General features: G+C 42.3%; 1 protein-coding gene across 3 annotated transcripts; it reads right to left on the minus strand.

The window, feature by feature from the left end:
- Positions 1 to 83: 83 nt before the first annotated feature.
- SNRPB2 (small nuclear ribonucleoprotein polypeptide B2) lies at positions 84 to 8844 on the minus strand. 3 transcript variants are annotated; one of them, XM_075496882.1, is made up of 7 exons: positions 8728 to 8844; positions 8288 to 8375; positions 5761 to 5933; positions 3897 to 4037; positions 2689 to 2742; positions 993 to 1081; positions 84 to 468 (listed from the first exon to the last, which is right to left on the minus strand). In XM_075496882.1, exons 2-7 carry the CDS (start codon positions 8349 to 8351, stop codon positions 309 to 311), a joined length of 681 nt encoding a protein of 226 aa, XP_075352997.1. In that variant the 5' UTR covers positions 8352 to 8375; positions 8728 to 8844; the 3' UTR covers positions 84 to 308. The 3 variants fall into 3 exon arrangements, with proteins under 3 accessions (XP_075352997.1, XP_075352998.1, XP_075352999.1); XM_075496883.1 differs by lacking the exon at positions 8728 to 8844 and adding an exon at positions 8583 to 8709; XM_075496884.1 differs by lacking the exons at positions 8288 to 8375; positions 8728 to 8844 and adding an exon at positions 8083 to 8252.
- Positions 8845 to 24162: the final 15318 nt, after the last annotated feature.

A 24162-nucleotide genomic window follows, 5' to 3' on the forward strand; every position in this document is an offset into this window, starting at 1 on the left:
TAAAAGTAGTTAAACCAATATACTGAATAAGCCCTGCAAGCCTAACAGATCAATAATAAGATGGATTCAAGGAAAAACATGGCTCGAAAACAGCATAAACTGAATTTATTTTATAAAAATTAGTATTTCAACACAAAAATTGACTATCCAGTAGATCTGTGGAAATCCTACGTCTGTCCTAGCCATTGTGGCAATTTTAGACAAGTCTTAAGTTTTCTGCAGAGAACAGCAAACATGCTAGCTGATCAAAGTATCATCATATTAAAAAAAACAACCTATCCACAGAAGTCCTTTATAGGAGCATCCGGTTATTTCTTCGCATAAGTGATTTTCATGGCATGAGATGGAGTAATCTTAAATCCTTGGAGAGCATCTCGAGCAGCTCCTGCTTGATTCTCATTTTCAAACTCCACAAATGCAATGTCATGGCGCCCAGGCACTAAGCGTACTTCTTTGAAACCAGGAAACCTTTAAAATAAGGTGAAAGAGTCAGATAATATTTCCCAGCTTGATGATACATCTCTCTTCAGTAGCCATAAGACCTTACCATAAGCATCTACTAGTATAATAGTTACTACTAATGAAAGATTTAAATTGAAGGGTTTTACATGTCCAGTTCTTAGAACCATGCCTCAGTTAAGAATCATTACGTGGAAGAAATGTAATCAGTCTCGTGCACATACGGAAGCAACTAAAGCTAGTTTTAAAACTGCTCCTGCTGTTGTAAAGCCTTTAATATTACAGTCACCAGCTTAAATCTAGTGCAGATTGATAGTATATAACTTACACAATCAAAACCTGCTACGAAAAAATTGGATTTGCTTTCTGCACCAAGTCATCAGAACTGACATCTGTAATCTTGGCAGTAAGACAAAGAACTGAAATACCTTCAGAAGAAACTCTTATTTCTAAAAAGTCAGCTTGCCAACTGAGAAAAAGCATACAGGTAACAGAAGAATTCAAAGGAGAAGTCTCTTCTATGCAAAACTTACTGATTGAATAACATGGACAGCATCATCTCATTTGTTTCCTCAGGCAAGTTATTAAGGAACAGGATATAGTTTGGTGGATTATCAGGCACCTGTAACAACAGAAGATCAAAGCTCAGAAAGATTAGACACAGCTATCTGTTCCTCTGCATCTGTCTGCATGATTATTTGAACCAAGACTCACATATCCTTAGTTTTGTTCATAACACTGCTAGCTGGACTTCAGTATACCTTCATGCAATATGCAGCCATAGCCCCTTAGTTCTTTTACAAGGATATATTAATTTGGAGAGGCTCTTATTTCCACAAAAATCACAGTAACATATTGTCTTAGGTGTCATATTTAAACTCAAGAACTCAACAGCTGATACTGCAGTACTCTCAGCACTGCCAGGGGTGGGAGCCAGGTCCTTAAGTACTGGCTGTCCAAGACACCTGTATGGCAGTGGAAGAACCTATGAAAGACTCGCATCCTTCCAGAAGAGCAGTGGGAGGCCAAGATAAATACCCTGTTCATCTGCAGTAGTACCGAAATACTGAATATCTTTGGGCAACTGAATCCCACAAAACCCACATGGTTTTACTGCAGTGCTCCATTCAAATTTATTAATTAGAAACCCCATTAGATTTACAGCTTTAGAGTCTTTAACAGATTTGCCTGCGAATATGAATTTGTAGCAACCCACCAGACACAAGGCTGAGTAGTCAGTTTGCTGACACTGGACTGAGAGGCTGGAATCTCCCTAAGTCATCAGGAGATTACAAAAATAAAAAGAAACTGGACACCACAACTTCAAACGTCCTAATAATGGTGCCAAGTAAGTTAATGCCTCAGCAGAACAATTTCCTTCAGCTGATGGAAATATTCCAGGCAGTGCCATTAGAAAATAAAACTTCTGAAGTTCAAACAAATACCTAAATACTCAGTGTTGTGTTTCGATGCGAAGTGACATGCATATTGTGCCTTGTTACAAATGACACCTGAAAGAAAACCCAGACTGGGAGCAAGACATTTTCTGCTGTGGATTATGTATGCGATTCTCAATGATAGTACTCAAGAAAGAGATGCAGGGCAGGCGGAGATATTCTTCTACAGCATTTGCCCTCCTGCAAATCCTGGCTCTTTAGTACCTGCACTTCTAACACACATGAATCATTTAGAAGGTCACTGAGCAGACAAGATGAGTGAAGCGTAGGGAGTTGTAGCTACATCTCCACACAATCCTTTGGAAAATAAGATGCTTATGAGAAAAAAAAGAAAAAGTGAGCAGAGGACCCCCAAACTCCTGAAACAAAGCTTTTAGGCAGACATTCTGGTAGCCTGTGTAGTCTTCCTTCTCCTTTTCTACTACTAGAACAAAATAAGTTAAAGGGAATTTATTAACAATGAAAAAAAAAATTAAGAATCCTTCAACTGGTACTAAGCACAGTCCAAATTTAAGAACCAAGTAGGATTTGTTAATAGTGCAGTTTTCTGTGTAATAATGAGAAACTGCAGATTTTCATTTCATGTCAACCAGATATAGCAAAAGTGGGATTTCTTTTGTTTGTTTACTGTGATTTAGCTGTTAGACAAATGTCTTGCAGAACAAAAAGGAAGCTGTAAAATATATCCTCAAACTTCCATGTGTAACAAACTGTTATTCATAGGGAATAATTTTAAACATTAGTGCTTTTAGTCACAAAAAAAGAGCATTACCTGCTGATTCTGTGCTGCAGTCCCTGGGGCAGTGGCTGAATTTTGTGTTGCTCCCTAGTAAATAAGTACAAAATAGTTTTACAAAGGTGTTCTGTTAGAAATATATAAGCACACATCACCATGCTTCTGTACAACTCAAGAAGTATGTTAAGGTTTTTTTAAGCTACAATCCAAGGAACATTTGTTGCTTATGAGATACCTCCGAAGGGAAACATAAAGCACATGAATTCCGCTGAACTCCCAAACCAAGCAATCAAAGGAAAAACATCAGCAGTATCTGAACTGAGTAACGGCCGAGTCAGCAGATAGTGCAAATCACTATTTCTCCACATTATAAAATTTGGATTAATAGACAGGAAAGAAGTAGTTTTGAAAATGAAGCCCTAGACAGGACATACCTAATAGGAGAAAAACAGGTGTTTCCACTGAGGACTCCAGTTTAGCAAGGATAACTAAAGCTATTACCGTTATAGCTAGTAGCAATTATTTCTTCCTAAGAGATTTGTATATAACGATTGATTTTTTAAATAAATCCTGAGAAATCTGAATATTCTACCTAGAAAATGTTGCTTTCTATGAACACTCTTATCCCTCCTTGATATCAATTTGTGCCTTAGCAGGAACTGAAGTTAAATAACACAATATTCAAACTCTGTGCCTTGATGTTTTCTGCTATACTTCAGCACATAAATTACTAAGTGTTGTTAGTTTAGGCCAGGCCAACCCTTAGTGGAGATATATTCCAAACCAACTCTTCTTCATCTGTCTGTAAATGAATTATCTCGTTCCCATGTACCATTCTTCAGTGCTTACAGAGCAAATAGGGCATTAAAACGCCAAAGGGAAAAGCTGGTTGAGCACTTGAAGCTGGCATTAAAGATAAGCACACCCCCTCTTTTTCTTTTTAAAAAGAGGTTAGTTTCTACTTTGGTTTATTGTACCTTTGCCCTGCATCTTTGTTTTCATCTGGTAACAGAAAAGGACAAGAAGGAACAGCAAGGACTATATAGTCAGCCCCCTCTCCTTCAACTTCCAGTGAGTACTCAAGAGCACTAGATATCAATAGACCACAGTTTAGGGAATTGAGAAGTACCAAAAGACAATACTCAATCCTAAAATAATAATAATAATAATAATAATAATAATAATAATAAATTTAAAATAGCTTTTGTGTTTGTTTTTCTTTTTTAAACAGAGAAGCAGCTTACCTGGATAACCTTTTTATTTGCTGCATTTGCTGACTGCTCCAGAGTTTTGGCCTTCTTCTTTTCCTTCCTTTTTTCCTTATCAGCAAAAGTACCACGCATTTTAGAGATGATATCAGAGTCTGTTTTTGCATACTGAATACGCTTTTTAAAAGGGAAAAAAATCAGTACATTTTGCAGTTAATAAAAAATAAACATTTTGCACCACTTTCATTAACTGTGTTCTACTGTGCATTTACACGTTTTTTGCAGGAACTTCTTTTATTAGAAATACTGTTATAAACTGTAGGTATGCTTACAGAGTATCTAATCTTCATAATTAATTCTGAGCACAACTACAGAACTCTAAAAAACACCTAAGATGGAAATTACTAATTTTAACTCATTGAAATCAGAACTCTATTCATCTAACAGCATCTTTTTAACATCCGTCAAGGTAACAGATGTACAAAGCAATACAAGGACATTAGACAAAATTGGCAATAGCTTCTATTAAAAAACCTGAGAGGATTTTTAACCCCATTTTTAAGGGGAGCTAAAATTTTACAGTGATTTCTCAGCTCTCTGCAGAAAATTGAGTTCAGCAAAACTTGGACTTCTTAAATAGAGAGGCAAGTACCTGCCTTAACCCAAACCAGATTGCATAAACTGTGTCAGCAGCACAACAGTGTTGGTTTTCTGACAAAGGCTGCCCCCGGTGCACTAGTCAGGGGGGTAAGCAGGTTCTGCTGTGGGTATACAGGTGTGCAACATTATATACACACACAATCCTTTTGCTTTTACTATCAGAGACTACCTCAATACAAAATTACAAAGCAGTTAAGGGTTTTTTTAATGCTTTTGTTTAGTGCTTATATAGAGTATGCACGCTGCAGGCAATATTCAAAGAGGGAAGTATACCTGAAAGCTTATGAAGCCTTAATCTTTTTATTTCCTATTGAGTTTTACTGAGCACAAAAGTCTTTAAGGGTAAACAACAGAACTGAGCTTGCACAATTCCTTGTTAAGGATTTCATTACAAAGTCTGAAAGTGTTAATGAAAAAAGCTCGTGGCCCAGCCACACAAGAACTGCCTGAGCTCTCAAAGCCAGTATTAATATATCCGTCCATCGCTGAAGTCATGTGGCCATTTGCATGTATGGTTACGCCTCACAAATAGTTGCAGAATTAAGAGATGCCTAATTATCCAAGCAGGCAACGACAGCATGTCAATTGTTGTGCTATTCTGCACGTTATCAAGTACATTATTAAATGCTGTTCTATCAACCAGCAGTGTATTTGCTTCACTGAAGTTATCCTGACATCCAGTTATTTGGTTTGGCAATCTGATGCACGCACAAACAGAACTAGCCATCGATTTAAAAAATAAATCACTAGTCACATCTGTTGATTTCTGGAAAGTAAAACTGCAGAGATCTTCACCCTACTCATTGTTACCTCAAAAAGGAAGCATCATATTCTAGCTAGTTATTACGAGTATAATAGTAATTAAGGCTACTCTAGAGAAATTAACTGAAAGCACCTAATTTCCGTAATACTACAGAATGAATTTAATCGGTTCAACAGAAGACATGATGAGTAAAATGGAAGTATTTAAGATCTTAAAAACTTTAATCCAGCACAGAAAAATATAAAGCCATCACTTAGGAAACCTAAATGCTAAGTTCAACCTCTGTGTGTGTTTTCACTACAGTCTCTCTGGCATCCCTCTAGCTTGCATAAAGACATACAGTCATCAGGACGTGATGCAATTGAATAACAGTACAATTACAAGTACACAAGTTAATTCACAAGGTGCAAGTACCAAAACACTGTATCGTACCATGGCAATTCTTTTTTCCTTTAAAAAGCTAACAAAATAACTTACCATTGGTTTCCCATAAAACGGAAAGCCTTGTAGTTGTCTCAAAGCATTGGTAGATGATCCAAGTTCTTTAAATATAACAAAAGCCTGTCCTCTCATCTTCATAGTCTTTAAAGCTACAATGTCGACCACATGACCAAACTGTGAGAATAACGCATACAGGGACCTCTTCAGTTCTGTTGACAATATGAAAAAACAGATTATAACAGGTTACATGCAGACATCCACTTCTACAGAGTTTGCTGTCCCTCAGGGACAATATCTTTTGCCAGCTTTAGCTCACACAGTGGTATGTTACATGAATTTAGTCAAAACTGTTGCGTGAGTACAAGTTTATTTGCTCAGTTTTTGTAAGTTGGTGTATAACGCTTGGTTTCACACCTCAAGTATTCAGCTAGTGAAAAAGTTGCACCGCTATCCATTCTACCATTCTAAGAGAGTAAAAATGACACAAGGGTATATATATACATTTTTTCATATATATATATTCTCACACATTCAAGTATGATGTATGCCAGCCATCAAAGACTGATCAGAAAATCCATACTGCAACACGCAATAATAAAGAGGTATGACTTAAAACAAGAACATGGCAAAATAGAAACTACTTAAAGGCTAATTAAATTTGGAAATTTTGTTTGTAACTGTTTAATCAATTCTGTCACGCACATGAAATATTTTTTCATATTCTGGATCAGAGTATGTTTTTGTATGGTCACACTGTACCTTACAACTGCAATAGATTTATTTTCATTATTTAAAATCACCTGACTACATGCCAAATTAAATGTTAATCTTATCCAATCAGGCTAAATAAATTCTCTGTACTGCATGATTATTCTAACTCACAAATCTAACATTTGAAAAAATTCAGCAATATAAGAGCACTGCTTCTTGTTTATTTCTGCTGAGACTTGGTAATACCAGCCCACTGTCACTTTCTCCAGCTGCTCTTGACCAACCACAGAACTGTTTCGTTTTTTTTTTTAAAAGTTTTCTTATCAAAACACTTTCCTTAAAAATAACTTCAAAAACTGTATTTAAAAAAATAAATCAAATTTGTAAGCTTTACAGGTAATTTGAAACCCTACATTTAAAAATTATAACCATGCCATTTCATAGTGGAGACTTACTAGTTTATAGGGCACTTAACACACTACAAACAAAGCCCCATGTTAAATTTATTCAGTAGAACCATCTTGACAAGTTATTAATTTCTCAGCAAAGCTGTTTCCACTTTCAGATCTCTCTCTGAAGCACCCTGAAGAAACATTTAAGTAGTGCTAGTCTGATCCAGCCACTCAGTTCACAAACAATAACAAATAAATTACCTTGATCATTTTAGATTACAAGATAAGTGTGAGTATTAAGCAGATAGCTCTATGCAGACATTGAATATACAGCCAAATAAAGGCAAGAGATTTTTCTTTTCTCTTTTGCACGCTGCGAGGAGCAAAACTGCTTCAGCATGAAGTCACCTCTCTCTCAAGAGGGCAAGGCATGTCTAACATGATGATGCAAAGCAGGATAGCTCACGCCACGCTCACCGCTTCTGTCTGGTGCTAAACCAAATGAGGAACACACAGATGCTCCCACGCTTCAGCGAGAGGGGACTGCTGACCACCAAAACGTATGCCAACGTGCCTCTTAGCATCCATCGGATATTCTGATTACTGCTATTGCTACAGTTATTCACTGATGAGCAAACCTAACATATGCAATTAGCTACAGAACTACGGCAGAGAGGCAACCAGAAGACACAAGACCACCAGCAGACCTTACTTCTAACTGTCCTTAGAATCACAGAATCGTATAGGTTGGAAAAGACCTTTAAGATCATCGAGTCCAACCATAAACCTAACACTACCAAGACCACCACTATACCATGTCCCTAAGCACCTCATCCAATCGTCCTTTAAATACGTCCAGGGATGGCGGCTCAACCACTTCCCTGGGCAGCCTGGTCCAATGCTTGATAACCCTTTCAGTGAAGTAAAATTTCCTAATATCCAGTCTAAACCTCCCCTGGTGCAACTTGAGGCCATTTCCTCTTGTTCTATCCCTTGTTACCTGGGAGAAGAGACCGACCCCCACCTCTCTACAGCTTCCTTTCAGGTAGTTGTAGAGAGCAATAAGGTCTCCCCTCAGCCTCCTTTTCTCCAGGCTAAACAACCCCAGTTCCCTCAGCTGCTCCTCATAAGATTTCTGCTCCAGACCCTTCACCAGCTTCGTTGCCCTTCTTTGGACATACAAAGAAACAAGGGGCTTTAGAAACAAGGGGCCTGGCTTATAAAAAGACTTCGACATTTTGCTACATTTACTGACTTTAGCTGCTTCTTCACTACAAGCAGCCGTCTGTGAGAGCTCGGTGCACGACCACCATCCGTTCGGCCCTCCGGAGAGCCCCGGCAGCCCCTGAGGCCACGGCACTACCAAAATGCCAAGCTCTGTGCCAGTGTACGACCAGGCGTGGAAGCCAGCCCGATGTGACGACATCAGCTTTCTAAAGGCGAGTCCCAGACACCCATACCTTCTTTCTTAATCTTGTCATTGATGTTGTTGATGTAGATGGTGTGGTTCGGCCTGATGTCCATCCTCCGGGGCGGCTGCAAACCTGCCTGCGGGCAGAGCACACGAGAAAGCCGTTAGCGGCGGACGAGGCGCGGTCCGAACCCCTGGGGAGGAGAGCTGGCAGTACCGGCAACACCCAGTCCCCGGCCGCGCGGCGTCCGCCGGCCGGCGCCGCTCCCCCCACCGCGGGACCGGGACAGGCCCCGGGGGGGCTGCCCGCCCTCCCGCAGGCCGCACACGTGCCCCGCTCCTACCCTCCCCGCGCGGGCGGGTCCCACGGACAGCGGGACGGGCGGTCCCGGGAGGCAGCCCGCCAGCCCGCCAGCCCGCCATCCCTCCTCCTCCTCCTCCTCCTCCTCCTCCCGCCCGGGCCCGGGCCTGCGCCGCCACCCGGCTCACCTCCTCCCGCCGAGATGGCGGCCGGCGCGTCCCGCCCCGCGCACGCGGGGACGCAGTGCAGGCAGCATAGCCGCTCCCTCAGCAATCGATGTGCCGAGCGCCGATGCCGAGCAGCGCCTGCGCAGTGCCAGCCACCGCCCAGCGCATGGGCTGCTCTGCTGGCGCCATGTTGGTTGGGTTCCTCAAGGCCTGCCGCTGCTGCTGGCGTGTGCTCGCACCCGAAGGGCAGCGAGATAAAAGGGGAAACGGGTCATTTAAATTTAAATAATGTGGGTTAGCAAACCATATCGGTTATTTGTTCTCGATTCTCACCGCAGAGGCGAGGCAGCTTGCGGGCAGGGCAGGCCCCGCGGCGGCCTAAGGGCCTGCAGCCGCTGCTACCCCAGCGGGTCCTGCCGGGCGCCGCTGCCTGTGCTGGAGGGGTGTCGTGCCCGCTCAGCGGTCGGGCGAAGCCCGCAGAAACGCCTCGGGGAGCTCGGTCGGTCTTTGGATCAGCGCCGGGGTGAAAGAGGTCGTAGTCGGGGCTCCATGGAAATCAGTGAGGCTCGAAACTGACCGAAATAGGGATTTCCTGCCACAGGTTTTAGCTCTGCTCTGTGCCAACACAGTTATAAGTTAGATGTGAGTTTTGTGTCTTCACGGTTAACAGCAACTTCTGGAGAATAAAGAGAAGCAGTAACTTAAAAATGCCTGTAGACATTCATTAGCTATCATTTGTTTTTAGTTTCGATTTTGAAAAGGCAAAGTGTCTGAGCATGTTATTTCTTGAAGGTACTTTGAAAATCCCTGTGGTAGCAGTAGCTCAGGATAAATAAACAGAGCAGAGATTGAGGTTACAGCCTTTGAATTTTTGGAATAATTTTGCAGGCTGCATACCTTCATTTCTATGAGTGATTATGCAGGCCTTCTCAGAAACAATTTTAAGTTGCAAAGGTTTAACCTGGTTGCATATCAAAAAGAAGTTATTTGGGAGGATAAATATAATCGATAAGATAGTTCTTGCTTAAAGTGTAAATTGTGTTTGGACAGGTCATCTCCCTGTAAAGAGATGGGAATATCAGGGAGAGGGTTGTTAGTTCACTTACGTTTCAGGCAAAAAAAACCCCATTACTTCCAGATTCCAGAGTTTGCTTGAGTAAAAATAAAATCTGTTTTTTAGGAAGCCTATAAAGAACAACATGGATTAAAGTGAGTTGAATATAAAAGAAAAAAGAAAAGCTGTTGACTGAGATGTTATTTACTGGTGGAAGAGAACAGTGTGTTCTTCAGTTTTTTATAGCATTGCATGGTATGGGAAATGGTGTGCCAGTACAACACTGTATGTGGTGTATGTGTGCCACAAATTCAAACAATGATAGGCAGCAGTTCTGGTCAAATTTTAGGGTCCTTTTTATTTATTGTTTTAGAAGTAGTTGTTAAGATAAAGCATAACTTGGTAATCCAAGCATGAACAATACATTAAAACACTTTTTCAGAAAGGCTGATTACCATTTTATGTGTTGATCAGTAGTATAGTCCATGTAACTTCATAATTTAATGTTCAGAAACAATGTTCAAAACTACTTACTCGTTACTGAATCAACATAGCTAAGAGAATTTGTCTCATAGAATCAAAAATACTGACATACTATAAATTATTTTAAAAATAAAGTCCTTAAACTTTTCATAGAGAAGACACTCTAAAGAAAACAACACAGGAAAAACCTCAACCTGCCATGAAGTAAGGAAGAATTCAGGGCTTCTACAATTCTTCCAGTGTATTATGCCACACTTGTACTTGCTTACAATCACGTTAAGCACAGCTGATTTATTGTTGCAGAATTTGAATGTGATAAAGCAGAAAAGCTGTGTCTTTCCTGCTCCTCAGGTGGGATTTCACAGTCTGCCTGCCAGTTCAATAGAGGTGACATTCATTCCTCAGGGTGGCTTTCCCCCCCTCCTCCCCAAGGTTTATTTGGATTACTTTTGTTTTCTTAATCCCCAAACAGAGAGGTACAGTGCTCTCATATTCACTAAACTGGTCATTTGTTTAAAAGTCCTTGAAAGCTTAAAGTATTGTAAAAATTATTTCATGTTTCTTAGCAAGAATGCCTGTAGCAACTTAGTAAGCAATTACAATTCATCCTCAATATAACGGGCTGGAAATATACTTCCCCCTTGAACAGGTAGCTGCTTCATCAGAGATTGTCAAACAGCGTTGGAGAAACAAAGCGAAGAGCACAGGGTTCTTGAAAATATCTTTGTAGCCACTGCTCTTCCCCCTTCCTGCCCTTTGCTCAAGGTCAAGGAAACCTAGCATTTCATTATTGCTGTTGTTTGTTATGAAACCTGTAATAAAAATAGAGGTTTTTTTCCTTCATCTTCCTTTTCTAAATTCAATGCAATTCTCTGAACTGAAACAGGACGATAACCAAGAGCTGCGTACAGTGGAAGCTTCACAACGTAGTGCAATCCTCACAGCTTTGATGGGGTCCACATACACATAATGATGCTTCACACTTTTCACAGTTGTTATCTTCCTGTATGAAGATTGTGGGATAAGTAAAGTTACTAATTTATCAGTATACAAATATTTTCAGCTCAGTTCTGTGTGTGTGTAATCAAAATCACATGCTAGAAAGAAACACGAGTGTGAATGCTTTGTGATACAGCTAGATTGGTCTTCAGTATTTTGGTCCTACCCTTTGACTGATGCGTTCTGCTGTGTCAAGGAGTATGATAATACAACATATCGCTAACCATTGGAGCATGGACAAAGACAAAGAACAAAATGACAGGAAATACAGAAATTCCCTAGCAAGTACAAATTGGTGCTGTGAGCGCTTGCAAAGTCAATATACATGAAACCTCACATTTAAGACAGAAAAGGTTCTTTGAAGGGTGAACAACTTAGGGATCTATATTCAATTGGAAGGTGCAAAAGCGAAGGAATTGCGTCCTATAAATCGTCGGTTGCTGGGCAGTTGTACTGACTGCCGTCCGCCAGTGTAAATTGCCAGAAGGAGCTGAGGAGGCTGCAGTGATTTATAGATCATTGTTCGCAGGCGCGGGATACATGATCTCTGCAAACTAACAAAGCAGAGTGAATGGACAACGTGATGGCAGGAGAAATTGAGTATTGACAAATGCGTGGCAAAGTGCTTGGAAAAGCATCATTTGAACCACCTGAATTAACTGTAACTACTCAGGAAGAGGACCCAGCTCACCCATTTTGGGGGACAGTAAAACACCCAGTGGTAAGGAAAGAGGCAAACCACCATGCGGAAGGGAAAAAATGTACTGCAGTTCCTTTAATAAGGCTGTTTCATAATCGCTAAAAAGATGCTTGAATGTATTACTGCTTGATCTAAACCAAAAAACCCTCCACATGTTCCTCTGACGTTTATTATTAGCCATTTATATAGGGCTCGCCAGATGACAGCAATTATCACTGCTCTATTAATACCTAAAAGTTTCAGTTAACATCAGGGCTTTTGGAAGTCTGTAACAGGCCACCTCCCTGCTGCCCCCCCCCTCCCCAAAAAAAAACCCCAGACAGGAAGGAAGGAAGGGTCTGCACCCCAGAGAACATGCCAAACCCTTAGCAGCTCCTTGGTTCTGTTTGCTCTATGGTTGTATTCTGCTTCTAGAGTGGCTTTGCCTTTATGGGAGAGCCTTTTCCTTCCCAGGCCAGTTGCTGTTGCCGACGCTTGATCTCTTAACGTTACGCTGCTACTTCAATCCTCTGGGGCAGAAGATCCTCTGAAATCGTAAGTACGCTGAACGCTGCCCTTAACACAGAACTCATATTTGCTGTATTTATCATTATGATGATTCCCAATGAGTTTAGGTGTGCTAATATACTGAGAAAGATGAAATGTGGGTAGTGCTTTGAATTTCATGCAGGTGGTTTCAAATTAGTTCGGGGTGCTGGGGTTGTCCCTTTGTTAGTATTAATTGGTGATGGTGCCATCTGCCCACACTGGAACTCTTAGCTGGGAAGAATAGCGGTGCACTGGTTTGATTTATTATTGTGCAAGAATACCTGTATTCCCTCCCTTGTTCTTTCAGTCTGGGTTAATTTTTTAGTGTAAAACTAGTGGAATCGGCATACTAATGTAGTATAAGTGATGTGACTTAAGTTGGGTGTTTGAAATGGAATACTTTTCAGTCCTAATACGTGATACATGGCAGTATAATGAAATCAAGACTTACCTGCTTAGTTGTATAAATTGCCTGGTTGTTTCCATCACTTTTTCTTTTTAAATCTCACAAACTGCCAGTTCCCCATTGTGAACATCTTAATCCACATCAACACAAACCTGTTTTAGCCGCAGCTCTTGCAGCGTTTCCGCGGTGCGTGAGCTCTCGGCACACCAAGGGTGTCCTGGCTGCGAAGCCAGGAAAAGAAGTGGAGCATTGCTCTGTGCCACATGCTCACAGGGGGCACCGGGTGCAGGAGGGATGGGCTCTACAGGGCACGGAGCCCTGTCTGGAGCAGAGCTAGGAAACTAGGAACTGGCTGCAGAGCATGACCTGCTAGAGGAACAAGCCTGGGTGATCTGTGAAGACAACAGCGTTTGGGAAAACAGCTGGAGAAGGCGGCATCGTCTGTTAACAGGGAAATGGAGACAGAGGGGCAGCCAGAGAGCTGGGAGGGATGGGCTAGGGGCCCTGATGCAAACTAAGGACGCCTGAAGGACTGCTGAAGGTGGAGATGGGTGCTGGGAACGTTGCCTCTATCTCTGAGCTCGAAGCAGCTGGGACATAGGAGGCTAGAGGTGATGTTTGCAACAGGCCAGATGAACTGTGGTGGAGGTGAGTAGGAAGCTGAGCCTGCTTTAAGCAGCATTGCTGGGCTGGAAGACAGGGCGGTGGGTGGGCATAGTGGTCTCAAGTAGCTGGTGGCACTACTGTGGAGCTGAGGAACCCCCTCCCCAGATGGGGAGAGAATAGAGTATGTCCCGGATGGAAGAGCAAACCTGCCCTTGAAAACACAAATTGACAGGGAAACAGAGACAGGTTTGCCCAGAAGCAGGACCTCAAGAGCCGAAGAGTTGGTCACACCAGTCCTACCTGAGGAGGGAGGTCTGCCCAGCTGAGTGTTTCCACAGTGCTTACTGGCAGCTTGCCATCAGCATCAAGTGTGGGGCTCTGTGAACAATAAGATCCTATAAAGAAGCTCTTAGATTTCCAAACACTTCTTTCTCAAGCCAGCTCAGCCTTGAAATTGCTAAGACCCATGCCAGCATCAAGCTATGAAGCCATAAATAAGCTTGTTTATTACTAGTCTTATGGTTAATAATTACTGCAGTTTGGGCAAACAGCAGTAGTAAGCCCCTCTAACAAGTTCTGCCTGGGCTTGTGTTGAAGCTCTGCCAGTTCCCCGTATGGATACTAATAAAGCTCGTGAGTTATTTTGTCTCATTCCTTCAAACATTTATTGATTTAAATCATTTAGTTCTCAGTCACAGCAGATACTGGGGAGCTGATGGTAAATCATACCATCTCTGGTACTTGAGCTGGCTGTAAATTTACCATATCTGGTAGACTCGAGCTGGCTATAAATTCTTCTGGTGCTCCTAAAGCTTGGCTGTCTGTGGCTGCTGCATGTGTTGTGCTGCCTCATGTTTGCAGCCATGCTGGGAGTCAGCCTTTCAGTGCCTCTTTCTCGTTTAGCCTCGGTGTGGTAGAGCCCTTTCCAAGTGTTAGGGTTCTCCTGTGCCATCCCCTTAAAAAAAACCCCTCCATCAACAAATACTGTATGTCCAGAGCAACATCAACCGTGGCTTCAATCTCCTCTCCATCAGAATTCCATGCAGAGCAGCTCTGCGTGCGTTAGCTTTCTAAAAGGCTCCGTTCCGACTATGATTTACAGCATCTTGCCTTCAGTAATGTAAAAATAAATCTTAGCTCTGTGAGATGAGATCTTACCTCCGAATGAATAAATTTCCCACCTCCAAAGAGTGAAATGAGAAGAGGTGCTTGGATATATGAACGTATGAATCTGCTGGCTTAAAATTAAGTGCGCAGGTGGATTAAGACAATCCTTTCTGCTGCACTTCTGGTTACAAAGTAAAGCTATACAATATTCAGCAGTCAACATCCTAAATCAAATGAAAATTTCCTGTTTTCAGCCCGAAAGGCAATTATTTCACATACAGCTGGTCGTAATTTTTCAAGAGAAAACTAGAAATGACAAAACCCCCTTTCATTCTAAGAGTATTTTTATAAAAGGTTTTTGTTCTTCTTAAAATGGATAAAACAATTCCAAGCACTGAAAAGTTTTATTAAAAAAGGTATTTTGTTGCGTTGGAGGACAGCAAGACAGAGGAACTATGAAGTCTCCCCATACTCTTTCTTCTGCCTCCTTAATACTGTATGAAGTGATAGTTAATCCTGGAGAATCCCATTCAACTGATACAACTTCATTACTTTGAGGTTAGTCGTTTTTCAGATAAATGTGGAAATGTGATCGTGCGGTTGCTATCCGAAGGTAAGTCTACATCACTGCCGAAGGTTTGATTTCCAGCACAGGGAGACATTTCTGCTCTAACAGTAATTTAGTTAGCTCGTGAAGCAATAACATCAAGGTGACAAAAGCACAGAAGGATGACTTCTGCAAAACCACTGGTGATCTCAGGTACTTGGATGGCAGCATTTCACTGCTCTTCCCTCCCCTGCTTGATTCAGGCAGGTATTGAAACCATCTAAGAATGCATGGAGAAGCGCAGCCGTAAAGCAGGCAAGAAAAGTGATCTCCCCACCGAGATCCGAGAGCATGGGGCAGGACCGGCAGGGCAGAGCCAGTTTGTATGAGTTCGTCAGAGAAGATACACCTATTGAGTAGCGTTGCCCTAAAATACAGTGCCGCCTTCTAGACTCCCCTCTCCCAAACCTGCAATAAAGTGTTAGAAATGTAATACTACCTTTTCCGCAGTATATTAAATGTCTCAGCTAAACAATGTAGAGCAGGTGTAGTTTCTTTCTGTTTCCTGATTGCAAAATATTTTGGAGTTTGGGGTTTTTTTGTCTAGGTTTTAACTAATCCATTGGTCACTGAGAATATTTAGTCCTTCTTAAGACAGCGTTAGGAATAAAGCGGTGTTAACCCTTCACAAGTAACGACAAATTGAAATTTGGTTGTTGAAAATGCATTTTCTGTGAAAGAGAGGAAATTTCTATAGTCTGTCCTGTGCAATATTATTAATATCAAATAAAGGTACAAACCTATTTCTGATCCTGTTCTCCTATATTGGATTTGGGTGTTCCCAGTAAAGACTCCTTCTGCCTCGGTCTCCATCCAAGCACCAGCTGCTGATCTGCAAGCAGCCCTGCGAGGGACAGCCCGAACCTTCTCAGCTCTGGCAAATCTGCCTCTAATCATCTGAAAAAGGGGACTGTGAGTAGGAACTGGCATCCAAAACACATCTGAGGGAGAGTCAGCTAATCGGTTGCATTTGGTCTTTATCATGCTGCATCCGTACCTGCTCTTTATAGCTAAGCAGCAAACAAGGCTCAGGACTGTCATTGCCCCTCTGAACTTCAGCAAAATTTGAATTCTCAATTTCAGGCGATACTCGAAGGGAGAAATCTATACCCTGGGGAGGGAGTAGCCTGTCCTTTAGGCTAAGTGGTTCTATCAATGAGGAGAGGATGAATATTGTTCCTTGGTGCTCGGCACTCATGTCTCTGCGCCCTGTGGGACTTTGCCCAGACCATCGTGGCCGTAACGATGTCACCTCTTGCTCCTGGGTACTGAGACCACATGTGTGTATAAATGACCACAGCCATGGATTGTGTCACAGCTCATACGTAAGGTTTGTATTTCCCTTCTTCAGTGAGTCCTTCGAAAATGTTAATTTTTTTGTAGGACATCTGCTTATACACAGGGAAGGTCCCCGTGCTGACTTTGTTCAACAGCCACAGCCTTTGAGCGAGTCAGCTGGGGATGCTGTCACCCTAAGAAATACTGCTCAGCAGCCAGATTATATGCCATGAACCATTTCTTCAGGGAATCCATCTTAAACTCATTTTAGGCTAACACAGCCAGAGCCGTATATTACCGAAAGGGGCAGCTAACCCTTTAGATCTGCTAAGTGTGATTGAAACACATTACTCACTTTCTCACTACCTGGACAGTTTTATCCAAGAAAACAATCGTTGGGGGAAAAAAAACTTGCTATGCAGACGGTCATAGAGCAATGTTAATGATCCAAAAGATTTTTTTGCCCTGACTTCAAACCAGAGCCAGCTGCCAGATGGAAAAGCACAGAAAATTAACTGTTCCAGGGTATGCTCAGATCTTTTGCAAGTCAAACAAATTTTGCCTTAGGACATTAAAGTATTAACAATATTGGCAGCATAGGTACAAACCTGAGTATTGATTCTTTGTCAATACGGTGTTTTTTCTTGATGATAAGACCATGCAATGTATATTCTCTCTATCCACGTGCTGTGAAGCTGACAGCATTTCGGCATGAGCAAGCCCTTGGGGAAGGCAGGCACAGTGCATAAGGGTCGGCTCATTTGTTAAACACCGCAATGTTAACTAAAGCCTCGCCGGGGCTGGGGAGGGAGGTTGCAAGGAGTGAGAGTCAATGAGATGTTCATCAGAGGACTGCAGATACCCTGCATAATCTAGTATAACCAACCTAATGGAAATGAAAGAGAGAAGCCTCCCGGTATCAGAATACTGGTGGAAGTTCTCACTAACCAAGAACAGGGAGTAATAGCCTTTTCCTTTCTCTTTCCATATACTTCAAAGCCTGTCCTAATCCTAATTCAGCAGAAGTATTTTTGGTTATTTGATTGGGTTTTTTTTAACCAGCCTAGGTTTCCTCTAGACTGAAAAAGATGCTTGCTAGCAGGTACTGTTTCAGATGACAAGTGCAGCTCAGAAAAGCTTCTGGTGGACAGCAAAGTGCCCAGCACAGCAGAGGCAGGAGCGTGGCGTGCAGCCCCCCAGGGTAGCACCCCCCAGGTAGCACCCCCAGTGGTGTGGGAGGACCCTTCCCCTTCCCCTTCCCCTTCCCCTTCCCCTTCCCCTTCCCCTTCCCCTTCCCCTTCCCCTTCCCCTTCCCCTTCCCCTTCCCCTTCCCCTTCCCCTTCCCCTTCCCCTTCCCCTTCCCCTTCCCCTTCCCCTTCCCCTTCCCCTTCCCCTTCCCCTTCCCCTTCCCCTTCCCCTTCCCCTTCCCCTTCCCCTTCCCCTTCCCCTTCCCCTTCCCCTTCCCCTTCCCCTTCCCCTTCCCCTTCCCCTTCCCCTTCCCCTCCTCCAAACCAGCAGCTAACTATGGAGAGGAGGGGAAAAGAAGGTCAAATATTCTTTACTTGAAAACACTTGTGAGAGTTGCTCTTTGTGCCTTGCCTTTCTCGCCCCTTGCCTGCTCGAACATCAAGGAGAACCTGCTCCTGGAGGGAGCAATCCTCTCTGCTTGTGCATTCACAACAGTTCATGATGCGAAAAGCATCTCCTTTTCCTGCTTTTCTGCCATGAGTTACTTCTGCCTTAGTTCAGTGCTAAGGAGGCTCAAGAGTAGTATCACTCAAACAGCAGAAAGCCTAACGTCCTCATGACATGGCTCTTTGTCCTTTAGTATTGGTATTAATGAAACAATCTCTCTGCTTAAAAATGGAAATGCTAATTATTTTCCTTTTTTAAAATAAAGATCTGTTATATGCCCAGTATTAGATTTATCACATCACCACACATTGATCCTGTAAACCAGAAAAAAAAACCCCAACCGTCAAACAGCCCAGCTGATAAAGCCAAACCTCCTGATAAAATCAGGCTTGTTCTACGCAAAATGAACAGAAGTGGGATTGTTATATTTTGGGGTGAAATAATACGGTATGACTCCAAAAATAAATGCCTAGAAAGAAAAATAGAAGTGATTTTTAGATAAAAACCAGATTAATAATGCTTTCCCCGTGCAGGAAAAAAAAAAAAAAGATTTTGTGTTTGAGTCTGATATTGCAGGAGCAGATACCACTGATCCACTCATTCATTTCGGCAGGGCTCTCCGGAAAGGTCTGCCGGCGGGATGAATACGGATTGTTAGCATTCATGAAAGCGCCTCAGCGCTTTGTTGCCAGGAAATAGTAATGAAAGTATAGGGATGCCAGCTTGATGATAGGGATACAGAGCGGCGGCATTAATCCCGTGCTTTGCAGACACGAGATCTCTATCATTTGCAAACATGAATGCCTGCACAGGCTAGCGAAAATTTTGGAAGGTCATTTCACTAATGGTTTTGTAGAGATGTGGAATGTTAGAAAAGCTTAAGCCAACAACAACAGCATCACGTTAGAGATCTGAAAAAACATCCTTTACCCTGTGGAATACAGTTTAATGGGATATTATACTGGTGCATAAAGTATTTGTGCTGTTTGCTTTTTAGGTAAGGACAGTATAACTAAGGTGACTTGCCTCTGCGAGGATCGGGGACCGTCAGGTGTTCTCGTGAGTTAATAAGCAGAGGGATGCTCATATTTTTACTGCAAAAGGCAAAGAAAGAACCTGGTAAATTAAGACGGGGCTTTTCTAGACAGGCTTGCCTGTGAGCAGAATTAAGACAAGACCTTTGGTAAGTCCCAAGGGTGGGGATGCAGTCGTCAGGATTTTATCTAAATCTGAGGGCTTTTATTTTTTGCGTGCAATATTTTCTAGTGTTCGCTCAGTGGGAAAGACATAAGGTTCATATTTGTGCATTCATAAAATGGGAGAGTTTCTTAAAGGTTTGTCCCGTACGGCGCACTTGATGTCCTGCTGCCTCTCAAGGCATTAGCATCAGTTCCTAGTAAGGGTAATGAAATCTTGTAAAGTTTTACGATTCTGCTTCTTTGGCTTTTACCACTCCTTCGGAATAGTTTGTTTCAACGTGTGTAATAGGAATATAGTGAACTATAGCAAAGACTTCAGAGAAGTTGAGAATACTTTTTTTTTAAAGCAACAGCTATTTTTCACTCTGACTGATCACTTGTCATTAGGCTGGAATTTCCAAGGTGGGGAAAAGCCCCATGAAATAGAGGGGAGAATCTCAGTGCCCTTGCACTCTGCTGGAGCCTCATACAGGAGGCTTCTTGCGAGGCAGAGGGCTGATTGTAATGAAAGTCCGAGCCTGCTTTTAGTCCTTCTGTTCTTTAATCTTCAAGCAAAGCAATCTTTGTGTGTATGGCTCTTCTAAAATGACTCCATACACCTTTTATAAATGCTCAGTGGAAAAGTATAGCTGAAACAACACTGGGGATAAGGACGTAGGCTGCATGTCTCCTTGCCATTAACAGTGTCCATCGCCCTGGAAAGCTCGCTCGGCTTCCGATAGCCGGACTGCCATTTATGTGTCTTCAATTGCAATCATCCTGAAAGCAGCAAACCCGTATCTTGTTCTTAATTATTCCAATAGTACTTCTTGAGAAATGTTTGAATTTGTAATAACACTCAAAACTCCCCACGACAGAAAGTGATGCAGAACTCCTGAGCGCTGCTCTGGGGTCGCATGCGGAGAGGCTGTTTTGTACCATTGCTTTGGAAATTAGATACCGTGATATGACATTTCCTTTTAGCAATCTTGGGAAGCTCTTCCAGTGCTGATAGCAATCATCTCCAAAGAAAAAAAGTGCACTAACCTCTGGTGAATATATCTCTTGAGAGAAGCAAAAACAATCTTGTGAAAGGTATTACTGGGCTTCTGAAAGGAAGGAGCCTTGGTAAACGCACCTGTCATTTTGACCTTTCCAGCCGATGGGACGTGAAAATGGGGAGATTAAAGAGGCAGACCTCGCTCATCAGATGGGAGCTTCTGAGAGAGGACAAAGCAGAACAAATGAGAGCCCCAAAGCGATGAGTTAGAGGCCTCCTCTAAACAGATTCAAGGAGAAAGTGAGAACTGAAATGGTTCCCTGGAAGACCTACGGCCCTGTGAAACAGGTTTAATGGATATGGCTGCTTCTCTCTAATGGCAAGTGCTTTCTTGCCTTACCTGCCTATTGCCCTGCCTTCAGGAAGACGCCTTTCCTCGGTGAGATGAACGCCGACCTTGCACTGACTTGGTGGTGGGTGGACACCTGGAAGATGTCCATGGTGGAGTGACCAAGCAAGCTATCCGTAGTCAAAGGGACGTCTTTTGGGACTCTGTTATTTGACAGATCATTTAGGGCTACATTACAAACATAACAGCTGAAAATTGTGATCATATTTGTCATCAAATCTTGTGATCAAGAGCCTTCACTGTCCAGGGCCGCTTCTCCTTTGCTATCAGCATGCAGGAACACACTGATTGCCCCTGCTTTTCCACATGGGATTAGCAACGTGTCTTCTGACTATACACTGTTATGAGGTGTTTCATTTCAGCCTTTGAATGGTAAACACACCTTAAAATTCCACTGACTTAAATTTCAGGACTTTATTGGCTTACTAGACTCAATTTCATACACGAGCAGGTTGGATTTTGTTTAGAGGCAGGGCCCATTTCTCTGTGGCATGCCAGATTGGGCAGGTATATGAGCTAAAACGCATGCACGACATTACATTGTTAGTCTTTTGCTTCTTTTTAAGCAGTGGAAGAATTAGATGGAGGGATGCAGGGGACTGTTCCTTGGTTTTCTAACACAACGTACACTGAGCTCTGGCTGTGTCCTTTCCATCAAGTCGTGTGACCCAGGTGTTGGGCTACGAACATATGGTTCATGAAACCTCTGTTCATAAAACCTCTGTTCTTAGGTGCTCATTGACTTCTTGTGTGACCACGTGCATCTCCTTTCCCTTCTTTTCCCCATCCTGTTTTAGCTGTCTTCCCTATTCAGCTGCAAATTCCTGGCATGGAAGGAGCTACACTGCAGTATATCTGCTACCATGGGCTTTCTGGCTTGACTGAGTGGATACTCCAGACATTTTATATAGCAATATAAATTGTTATTGCCAATTAAAATATTACCATATTTATCCCAAGGCAAGGAGGGGACACATAAATTCTCTCTGGCAATGCTTATCATCTGAAAGTAGGTGTACAACAATATCCCATGTACATTTTCTAAATATGCCGTCATCATTATAGCAGCAATGGTGCTTCTCACAGCCAACATAAATGCTATAAGTTTTTTTAATGCAGTCAAGTATTGGTGAAATACTGTATTAGTGTTTTATGTGTTTATACGCACAACTTTTTGCCAGTAAGAAAGTGATATTACTTTAAATAAGTGAAATACTGGTTATACCTCATATCAAATATGGGAAACTGTATCAATTGAAATACTTAGCAAAAATGCATTTGCATCTTAGTGTTTCTTCTATTTTGAACTCTAGCGAAGAGGGGTGACTTTTTAATGTAATCATTATATGGCAGATTAGAAATGGGTTTTGTGCTTTTTTGCTGGATCCGTAATTCAGCAGTTGAAAGGCACCTGGCTCCTCTCCAACAAAATCATTTCGACTGTGGTTTTAAACCAGATGATTCTCCCTGTAGCTCATGCAGGAGGATGTGCAAGATCTCAGTGTGCTGCCTTTAACCAGCACCATTAGATCTGTTAGTGAGACATCGCTAAGCAGAAAAGTAGACACTTGAAATGAAGAGTAGTTTCAGGTCTTCTTCACTCTTCTTTCTTTTCCAGCATGGTACAATTTATCTCCACCCAGGTTTTTTTTTTTAAGGAGAAGCAGTGGCCACTAGAGGGAGAATAGGTTATGCGTTTGTTTTGGACATGCATACTTTTTATTCATGTTAAATACATCTTCTATATGCAGTTACTGACACATAAACCCTGTTTCTCTTGTTCTGGTTTGTGTGATCCTAATCTAATTTTATCTCATTGAAGGAACACAATGAAGTAAGAATGACAAGCTGTAGTTTTATTAAAAGAGTTCGCTTGGCTTGATATGAGTGTGAATTGCAGCGAGCGTTGCCTAATGCCCTTTGTGGATATTATTAAAAAAGAAAAAATGTTGCAAGTTGAAAGATTACTTAATAAACGAGTAATTTCTTATTAGTAACGGTTATTTCTGAAAGGAACTAGGACCAGGTAACGCTGGCAACTTGGAAGAAAAAAATCTTTCTGATGGTGTTTAGTTTCTTGCTAAATTCTTCCCAAAACGCTTATTTAAATATACACCACTCCCCAAATCTGGGGTTTTTTTTGGGTGAGCTGTTCAATGACCTTGTCTGAACATGCCTTTTCTGCTCAGGGACAGTATATTTTGCATCACTGAATGAAGGCGGTCATCTAAAGCTGTCTGCTAAAGGCCACGTTTGGGAGTGTGTTCCCCAGGCACCCTGGCACGCCGTAAAGGGATGTCCTCCTTGTGCAGGCTGCTCTGCAGCTGAAGCAACACTGACGGCGATTTTGGAGAGCACACCAACTCTACCCATCCGGCTGCCTTTCAAAAGAGGCCAAGTCCTGCAGTTCTTACTCCTTATTCAGGCAAAACCGGCCTTTGAGGCCAACGATGAAGCTTATTTTATCTTGTGGACAACAAAAGTGGAGTCAATTCAATAGATCTCCAGGGGATGGGCAGGAACTGCAGGGATGGATGTAAGCAGTGGGCTTCTCGTGGTGTTCCCCCGATGGGCTGAATCCTGCCTTGTCCACCCCGTGCAGAAACACAGCTGGTATTCATCTGGCAGTTATTCTCCTTGCACCGATGCTTCCCATGGGCTCCTTCCTTCAGCGAGTGCCCGCCTGCCCTCCCCAGCCCCAGGCAGCCGTCTCGCATCGCACCCTTGCTTCTGTTTGCTGTTTCTTTTCTTGCCGTCTCTTTTGCCCCTTGAAATTCTCAGCGGGACTCGTGCACTGGCACGCGGGGTGGTAGACTTGGCGTACTAGCCTGATTAGAAAGAAGATGGTGTTTATTTTCATGAGCAAGTATCAGGAAAATGGCTTTCCAGACCGCCTAAATATTTCATTCCAGTCGAGAGGAATCTGTAGATCCTTTGAAGATGTGTGTGCTGCCTTTCAAGCACCTCCTAAAATAGTTTTCTTATGGATATTACCATATGCAGCAGCTCAGACCTACACCGCCTCTTTCCCTGGGGATTACAGATAAAGCCTTATCTTATTAAGAAGGCTGACCCGTACCCCAGTCTATTTTTCCACTGATCCTAATCTCAATGTTAAATACAACAAGATTTCATGTAGAAGCAGTGTATTAGGACATAAATGTGCTCTATACTAACTCAGAGTAATCTCTTTATTTCTTTCCAAATTTGGCTTATCCAAATCCTCTAAGTGTTTTCTCAGGGAACATTATTCCAAGTATATATTTGTCTGCTTTTCCCTGTAGATATTGATCAAATTGCACTGAAGTCAGCACAAGATTTCTCAATGATTTTCAGTGTTTTACTTTCAGCTTTGCATCAATTTATATTTTCCCAGGTTATTCGTATTTTATCCTGAGCTTGGCTATAACACTAACCTTCATTTCCATTGGAAATCCAGTAACTGCTAAAGATCAGGGAACAAACT

The sequence above is a fragment of the Mycteria americana genome, chromosome 3 (assembly GCF_035582795.1).
Source record: "Mycteria americana isolate JAX WOST 10 ecotype Jacksonville Zoo and Gardens chromosome 3, USCA_MyAme_1.0, whole genome shotgun sequence".
In the NCBI taxonomy this organism is placed as follows: domain Eukaryota; kingdom Metazoa; phylum Chordata; class Aves; order Ciconiiformes; family Ciconiidae; genus Mycteria; species Mycteria americana.